This window comes from Sceloporus undulatus, chromosome 7 (assembly GCF_019175285.1).
Source record: "Sceloporus undulatus isolate JIND9_A2432 ecotype Alabama chromosome 7, SceUnd_v1.1, whole genome shotgun sequence".
In the NCBI taxonomy this organism is placed as follows: domain Eukaryota; kingdom Metazoa; phylum Chordata; class Lepidosauria; order Squamata; family Phrynosomatidae; genus Sceloporus; species Sceloporus undulatus.
The window spans coordinates 198,379-207,504 of NC_056528.1; the positions used below are offsets into that span (position 1 = coordinate 198,379).

General features: G+C 48.4%; 1 protein-coding gene across 1 annotated transcript; it reads right to left on the reverse strand.

The window, feature by feature from the left end:
- Positions 1-4,207: 4,207 nt before the first annotated feature.
- Positions 4,208-7,229, reverse strand: LOC121937323. Its single transcript, XM_042480441.1, has 2 exons — positions 6,895-7,229; positions 4,208-5,255 (listed from the first exon to the last, which is right to left on the reverse strand). The coding sequence occupies exons 1-2, from the start codon at positions 6,904-6,906 to the stop codon at positions 4,536-4,538; spliced, it is 732 nt and encodes a 243-aa protein (XP_042336375.1). The 5' UTR covers positions 6,907-7,229; the 3' UTR covers positions 4,208-4,535.
- Between the last annotated feature and the right edge of the window lie 1,897 nt (positions 7,230-9,126).

Sequence of the window (9,126 nt, forward strand, 5' to 3'; positions counted from 1 at the left end):
CCCAGTAATAAACCCCTCCTCACGTTCCTGTTTACCATGAGGACGCCATTACAGTACTGTATTACCTTTGTTCTTGGGGTGAAGAAGCAGTCGAGATGAGACTCCATTACTAAACTTGCTTACCAACTCATCAGCATGCCTTTGCCTGGAGCTGAGAAGAGGCTGAGAGAGCATCCCTCTTAAGATGCCCGGAGACTACCTTTTCTACCTCATTTTTTTTCTTGCAACATGAAGTACTTGTTTATACACATGATTTTGGAAGTCAACTTATTTCCTTTTTCCCTTTTAACCAAGTGAGCGTGTGTTTTATTGGGGAGACGTGGCTGGAGAGGAGTGAGCTAGATCAGGGGTAGGCAACCTGCGGCCCGCGGACCAGATGTGGCCCAGCAAGGCCTTGGGACCGGCCCCAGCCCGGTCCTGCCACCGATTGCCGCTGGAGCCTTTGGCCTCTCGCGTGAGGGCCTGGGGCCTTTGGCCTATCAGGAGGAGGCAGGCAAGCAAGCGGCGGACAAGGGGGGCAATTGTCTATGGAAGCCTCAGAAACATGTATTTATATTAACATTTTAAAAAAATCAGCAAATTTTTTTAGCGTGTCCTCCATTTTTAAAAAGTGTCCTCCATTTGAAATGTTTGTCCTCCATTTGTCCCAGTTTATTTATTTATTTATTTATTTATTTAAATTTATTTAATTATTTATTTTTTGGCTTCGGCCCCCCAGTTGTCTGAGGGACAGCAACCCGGCCCCCAGCTCAAAAAGGTTGCCTACCCCTGAGCTAGATAAAGTCTTTCTTCCTGCTTGCCCCATCATCATCATCATCATCATCATCATCATCATTTTCCTGCTGAGTAAGCTCTGCTAGTGAGATTAAACAGTCTTGCTTACTTTCTGAGTTTCTAACGATCCTCAAGAAAGAACTACATTTCCCAACATAAACCCAGACCAAAATGGCTTTCTCCCAAACAGTCCATAAAGGAGAAGCCCAAATAAACCCTGTCAGAAACTGGAAACCAGGGTTAAAGGCTGTTCCATCCAATAGTAATCATTCTGTGCACAGAACAAAGAAACCTAGATTGGGTTTCCCTGTGGGTTGGGAAATGTTGTCCAGGCCTTACTCTCCTCCTCCTCCTCCTCCTCCTTTCTAACCAGATGCTCAAGAGGTTTTGCAGAGGCAGAATCATGTAGTCCAGGGATGTCAGCAAGTACCAGCCAGAAACCCTTCAGGGAGTTCCCTGCTGCAGAGCATAGCCTTGGCTTGCCCTGGCCCTCTGACCTGCCCCCAATCGGCTCCTGACCCGGGGTAAAGGGGGGTCTGAATGGGCCCTGAGTCTGAGGCAGTTTGAGAAAAAGGCAAGTAATGTTGTAATTGGGACCTCAGTGTCCTCAGTGCTTGATGTTGTTTTCCTTATAGACATAGACCGCTTTATTCAAGCATTCAACAAGTACCATGAGACTAAGGATCTAAAGACTTCTGCACATGTTCTGGAGGCGACTTCCCTTCTGGCATCTCTAGAGAGCAGATTGTGATGCCCTTTGAAAGCAAGGAGAATGGAGGTGGACCTGTATTGACTACATTCCTGAAGAGGATGACGCTCTGGTGACATTTCAGAGCGCCAAAGTAATGTGTGTTGCTGAACCTGAACTTGAGAACTTGAGTGTTAATGCCAAGATATTATTAAAACGTTAAACTGAAAAATGGATGGATGGAGCAGCAGATGCCTGACACTGTATTGGCTCCATTCTGGGGAGAGTGAGAAGAGAGGAGGAAGGGTCCCCTTCCCCTCGTGGCTCTGGAGCTGGAAGCCAGAAAGAGATTAAGACCCAATGAGACTCTGGGTCCAGATGGAATACCAGCAACTGCAGACGCTCCGATCCATCCTCTAAAAGAGACATTAGACCACATTAAATCACTTGGTATTCCAGACTCTTGGAAGGAAGCGTATATTACCTTCATACCGAAAGAAAATAAGAACAAAGATGAACCAAAACATTATAGACCAACCTCCTTTCTAAACGCCGACTGGAAGATTTTTACTGCAGTCTTGGCAGAGAGATTGAAGGGAATAGTAAACCGAACCCTTCACGAAGATCAAGGCGGTTCCTGGCCAAAAAGGCCAAGGAGAGAAAATGAGTCACATTAGATATCACTGAAGATTTGAATGTTATAACGACAAGAAGTTGGCCATGATCCTACGGGACGCAGAAGAGGCGTTCGATGGTGATAAAAGACTAACGGGAGGAGAAAAAGGTTTTATAAAATAAGCATACAAACTCTTATTACTAGATATTGACTTGAAAGACGAAACAATTAAAGAGTCAATGATTCGCTGGATGCAGACTATAGGGAAATCAATACCTTTCGGCGCGTGGGAACATGAACGGAAAACCAATCAAAAATGCACCAAATGCAATAGATATATTAAAAGAAAACTACTTAAAAGTATTCCATAGATGGAATTTCAGACCCTCGCGACTTTCTAAGAGGTCTAAACGTCATGATGGGAAACGTAAAGATAGAAGAGGCGCTCTGCATCGCAGCCGGGGGCAATGGACCCCCATTGAAACATTTTGGCCAAAGACACAAGTCAAGATTCCCTTCTGACCAGAGTTATTTCTTTTAAATAGAGCAGATACAACTCATTCTAAAAGGATCCAAAATAAAGCCAGTTTGGTTTTGTACATTGGCTGGAATAGTCCTGGCTAAATATTGGGAATCTAGTACAATTCCTTCTTCTATAGAAGAATGGAAATGTAAACTGCTTGAATTCTGGAATATGGACAGGTGATCTATGTCCTCCGCAGCAGCAGCAGGGAAAACAAGACAAGAAGATGGAAATAAGTGGATGGCAGCGGAGGAATACATGGAAATGAGATGAGAATACAGGGAACCAGAGAGGAGAGCTGAACTTTGGAATGACTGAGATACAAGGATTGTTTCCTTTCCCATTCAATGATGGTTACAGGCTTCTTGCACACTAAACTACTAATAGACAGAAGTATGTCTAAGTTACTCTGTGCTTTTCCCCTCCCCCTTATGCCCCTCTCCTCTCCCCCCACTGCCTTTCCCTACCCCTCTCCTCCCCTTTCCCCTTCTCTGCTCCTCTGCTATGGAGACATGCTTTGCTTTCTTTGCATATATGTATAGAACAAACAAATAAAAGCCTGTGGGATGGAGCTGCCCCAGGGATGAAGGGGGGCAGGGGAGGTGTCCCAGTCTGGGGTCCCCAGAAGAATTTTGCCTGGTTGGGGAGGGGGGCAAAGGCCTTGCTGTCTTTGGGGGTGGCTCTGCCCTCAGCCACCTCCGCCTCCCTTGGCTCTGCAGAACGGCGTCTGCCAACTGGAACCGAGGGCCTCTCAGGCCAGAGGTTTTGCTGGCCAGGCGATGGACCTGGGACGGCTCACAGTGAACCAGTGGCCAAAGGGGAGACATCCCCAGTCCTTAGTTCTCTCTTCTTTGTTTATAAACACTGCTTTTAAATATGTAGATACAGTTTGTCAGATGGTCTGCCTTTGCCCGACGTCATGGCATCCTGATGGAGGCTCTGCCCAAGCCCAGGCCAGTGGAGACGATCAATGGACGGCTTCTCCGGTCTGGCCCAGTGACGCATCACACTCCGGTGCTCCACCTTGAGATCCAGGGCCAGGTGGAGGAGCTCCGGTTTTTGCTGGCGGCAGTCCATCGTTCCCGATTGGTGTTAGGCATGGCTTGGCTCTCTCAGCATGACCCGCTCATTTCTTGGTCTCGGCAGGAGCTCCTGTCCGGGTCGGAGTATTGCCAGGAGCACTGCTGGCCGGAGCGGATAATTTAGTACAGTCAATGTATTAATGTTTTTGAATGAAGTTTAGAAGATGCTGGTGGCTCTCTTGGGTCTCCTTTGGTGGTGGGGGTCTTCCCAGGCTCAGCTTCTGGCTGGTGGGGCTGGACTGAAGAGGGGCCCGTGGCTTTTGCAGTGAGCAGGGGGGTTGAGGAGGGGAGGATCCTCTTGGGGCTGGCATCCCCCTCCTTCGCATGCACCCCCTGGCCCTCCTGTCCAACTGCGCGGGGAGGGCGAGCGTTTGGGAGGCCGCTGCTGGGCTGCTTCCAGGCCGTTCTGCCTGGAGGAGGATGTGGGGCTTTCTGGGCCAGGATTGTCTGGAGGGTTGCCCTGGCCTTCTTCCCCTCAGGAGCACATAGAGTTACATAGAGATATGCGTAGCATCATAGGGACACATAGAGACCCTCTGGAGCCAGGCTTCAGCCACTTTTTGTAGGCAGAATCGGGGCTGGATTCGGTGTAGAATCATGTTGGGGCCTGAACTGAGCATCTGGAGCAAAGCCTGAAGCGTCTCCTTCCTCTGTTGCATGAGGAACAGATACATGGTAGGTGGGTGGACAAAATGGGAGGTCAGGGAGCATAAAACTTGCAAGACCCAGGTTCAAATCCTGCCCCATTCAGCTGTGGAACTCTCTGCGTGATCTTGGGGGCAGTCTTCCCCCCTTCTTTCTGCCTGTCCTGCCTCACAGGGTTGTTGTGGGTGAGCCTCTGGCATAAGGAGCTTATGAGAGGGAAGGTAGGATATAAACATTGAGCAAAGTGCACCTTGTAGGGTTAGTGTAGCAGGTTTCTGGCTGGCTGTCTGCTTCCTGGCGAGTCTTGGAAACCCAAAAGGAAGCCTTCTTAAGTCTGTCCTTCGTCCGGGTGACTCCTGTATGGCGCCTGGGGTGGCCATGTGCCAGGCTGAGGAGCTTGGCCCTGTATGTAGTTGGGACCAGGAGTTGCTCTTGTGGTGACCAGTCTCCCTTAAAGTTCTTTGGCCAAAATTCACAGTAGAGCAGGCCATCTGTCACCACGAACTTGGCGCGCTTGTTTGGCCAAGTGGCATGTGCCTCACCCCTCGCCAATGACCAGGCCACCTGTAATGTTGGGTCTGATCGTTGTTCTCTCTGGAACCGATCCTTCGTTATCGGGACGGGCTGGTCCTCCTCTGAGGGAAGAGTAGATGGTTCTTCAGGCGGAGAGGAGGCATGGCCACAGGTAGAGTCTGGGCTGGAAGCATTTCCCGTTGGGGTTCTGTGTCGTCGTGTGGCAGTGGACACTGTGCGCTGGCCACAACAGTCTGGCCGCCGTATCTCTTGCCGCAGCCAGATTTTCCCTCGGGTCCCATCTTCCTCCAACGGTTTTGTCACCCACAGTTCTTCCCAAAGAGTGGCCACCTCCATCTCTGACTTTTGGAGGGCGCATTTTAGCTGGGAGACCTCCTCTTTCAGCAGCTGGGACTTTGGAGGAGGAAGGAAAAAGAGAGGAAAGGGGTCAGACCTGGAAGGGGATCCCAAGGTCATCTATTCCAGCCCCTTTTCCAGCCAAGTATAAGGAAATCTTGCCCTGGAAATGAAAATCTATTCGAACACACACTCAAACGACAACTGCAGCAAATCCAACTAAGGCATAACACGAAACATAAACTACACACAGCTCTATATCAATAAAGCATAATAATAATAATAATAAATCGTAACAACAAACAAGAGGAAGAAGAAACAAACCAATAAACCAAGAACATTTCAAAAAATGCCAACAACAGTAAATGACTTCCTACCCTTTGCATTTAGTTACTTTTAGTGTCAAAAAGTAAGTTTCTCTGGATTTGCCGGCCTTGAATATGAAGATCAAAGAAACAAGTTGTTGCTCATTTATATCATTAAGGCATATGTTCTATTATCTCCCCCAAACCCCATAATTCCACATTCTGATTTTAAAAACTCCAACAAAAGCAAAACCCAAATGTCTCGGTTTGAGCTCAGCTGGGATGCACTCAGGTTTTTGGGGGGAGGCAGAAGCAAAAGGGAAGATGGGCATAAAACCACCTAGAAAGCTGAGATCTCTCCTAGATAAATGACCTCCCCGGACACACAGGGAGGGTGCCCCTTTGGCACGGAGGGCCTGGGCACCCCACGGAGACCTACCACAACCTCTGGCCCAAAGCCGCTCCTGCTGCTGCCGCATCAATTTCTGCAGGTCCTTGTCGTTCTTTGAGAGACATTTGGGACAGAAAGAGAGGAGGGATTAATGGTGGCTTTTCCATTAATCGGGATTTGGAGTCCCCCCCCCAAAGGCACGCAGGCTTTTGTCAGCGAGGAGACAGAGGAAAAGCCAAAGCCTCACCAGGTTGCTAGTCTGGTATAATATATATGATGGTATAATGGCATAATTGCAAAGCCCATCTCTTCCTCTGCAAGTACTACAGTCACCCTGCGGGTGCAAGAGAAATCCCTTGCAAGCAATAGACAATTAAACCTGGGGGGAGGAACGTATGACCCCCCCCAAAAAAAAATATTTATTGAACTACAATGCCCATCATCCCTTGACACTGACCAAGCTGGTTGGGGGCTGATGGGAGCTGCAGTCCAACAACCCTGCTATCCCTGTCTTGGCATTACAAGCTAGAAAGGGGATGCACACACATGCACCTATGTGCCCATGCTTGGTACATTTACTACTTAAATAAATGTGTGGCTATTTAAACTCTTACTAAATATTAATGAATGTGTGGTTATTTAAATCCTAGGACTATTACAAATTATTAACAAAGGTACAGCTATTTAAGTCCTGGAAGTATTACCAAGTGTTAATAAACACAGGGCAAAGTCAACCCTGAAACTCCCAGAGCCTGGCCATGCCAGCTGGGGGATGCTGGGCACTACAGTGCAAAAGCTGGGACTTTCCCAACGACCCCACAAATGGCTGCAAAAAGGAGGCTCTTATCCAGGGGCAAAGAAGCTGGGATTGAGAAAGAGGGAGGTTAGTTGTTCCTCCGTGGCACAGAACCGTGGCACAGGTCCCGGGTGAGGCAGCGGCAGCGTCCCAGATCCATTGGGCCCTGAGGCCCCGACCCAGACCCAGCCCTTCCTGGCTCACCTGTAACTGCATCTGGAGGGCCTTGTTCAGCTTGGCAAGGTTGGCGCTGCCAGCCTCTCTCTCCACCTGCAGTTGGGCTTCCTCCGTCGTGGCCTCCTGGCGCTGTGAGATCAGGTGGTGGAGACAAGTCGTGACATTGCAGAGGTCCTGGACGCAGGTGGGAAAGTCCCCTTGGACCTCTGCAGTTGTTTTGGGGGAGAAAACAAGGAGTATTTTCCAAAAGACATCCACATCTCAACTACTAAACCACCATCCAGCCTGATAACTGCATCAAAGGAATGTGTAAGAATGGCGAGAAGCACCAGACCCCAGGAGTGAGGGAAAAGCTGGGTTGAATCCCCTCCCATGCGCTAGCATGGTTTGGATCCCCTCCTTCAGGGATGAAAGCTTGTCTTCAGGCAGTAATGGACCGGAAGAGGGGAAACAAGCTCAAGCTGAATCCAGACAAAACGGAGGTACTTACGGTAGGGGCTCCCAAACCAGGGATTGGGCTGCAACCTCCAGTCCTAGAGGGGCTCACGCTCCCCTCAAAGGACTGTGTTCGCAGTCTGAGGGGTGCTTCTTGACCCGTCGCTTCAGATGAGGAATCAGGTGAATGCGACAGTCAAGAGCGCCTGCTATCAGCTTCGGCCGATACGCCAGCTGCGCCCTTTCCTGGAACAGAAACTATAGCACATGCGCTGGTAACCTCAAGACTTGACTTTTGCAATGCGCTCTACATGGGGCTACCCTTGTGCCTAGTTCGGGAACTCCAGTTGGTACAGAACATGGCAGCCAGGTTGGTCACAGGAACAGCAAGGAGTGACCATAGAATACCAATACTGAAGTCACTCCACTGGCTGCCCATCAGTTTCTGGGCACAGTACAAGGTGCTGGTTATCACCTTTAAAGCCCTCCATGGCTTGGGCCCAACCTATCTAAAGGATCGCCTGCTTCCATACAATCTGCCCCATACCCTCAGGTCCCCTGGAAGGAATTTATTACAGCCCTTAAAGACCCGGCTGATGGCGACCTCCCAGAAGACATTCTCTGCAGCCGCTCCCAATCTATGGAATGGCCGCCGGACGAGATCCGTCAAATGACCAACCTAGAGAGCTTTAAAAGGGCCATTAAGACGGATCTCTTTCGACAGGCCTTCCCAGAATAAAATGCTTGGCCACAAATAAGAATTCCCATTCAGTAAACTCTGCCCATGATGATTTTTATTTAGCTTAGTCAGTTTTTAATATGTAGTTTTTAATCTTATACTGTTTAATCTTGTTTTAAAGGGGAGCATTATATATATATATATATATATGAACATATTTTAACTTGTTGTACACCGCTTTGATTGCCATTTTTATTTCTATCCCGCTTTTTGCCAGGCAAAGGGGTCCAACTGCATGGCTGTTGTACGGATAAATAAAAAGGTGAATAGCCCCAGCTAGGTTGTGTAGTGGCTAGAGCACCAGAGTGGGCATTTAGAGACCTAGAACTGGAGTGGGCATTGAGGGACCTAGAACTGGGTTCCTGACCCAGGCATGCAAACTTTCCTGGCCAATGGGCATAAGCGGGGGCATTTAACCCCACCCCTCGTGGTACCTTATGTTTTGTATTTTTATTCTATGTTGTAATATTGTTAATTGTTTTATGATCATTTCTGTTGTAATCCGCCTTGATTCCTCCGGGAAAAAGCAGAATATACATAAAGGATATTATTATTATTATTATTATTATTATTATTATTATTATTATTATTATTACCTGAAGGTGTGGTTTTCGTGAAGGCTGCGGTTTCGCTCAAGAGGCCCAGAGTCTGCGAATCTAAAAGGAAAAGCAAGAAAACACCTGAGAAAGGGATGCCGATGCGAATCCTTTGGACTCTGCCTTGCCTGGAATCCCCAAATCTGAAACAGTCCCAACCCATGAGTCCAAGGCTGCCTTGTTTTGTCTGTCTTCCACTCCACTGAGTAAAGGAAACATGAAACGGAGTCAGTGGCTACAAGCTGTTAAACCAAAAGGTCTTGGAGGCTCGGTGTGCAAGAGGGACACCATGTTAAGAACTGCATTAGGCACACTTAGGCTGCTGCCACACTGCAGAATTAAAGCAGTTTCACACTGCTTTCACTCATCACTCCATCCTATGGAATCCTGGGATTTGTAGTTTGTTGTGGTGCCAGGGCTGGGCTTTGAAATCTCAGGCATAAGAGAGGCAAAAGGCTTGGGCTGCATCTACACTGGAGATATAATCTG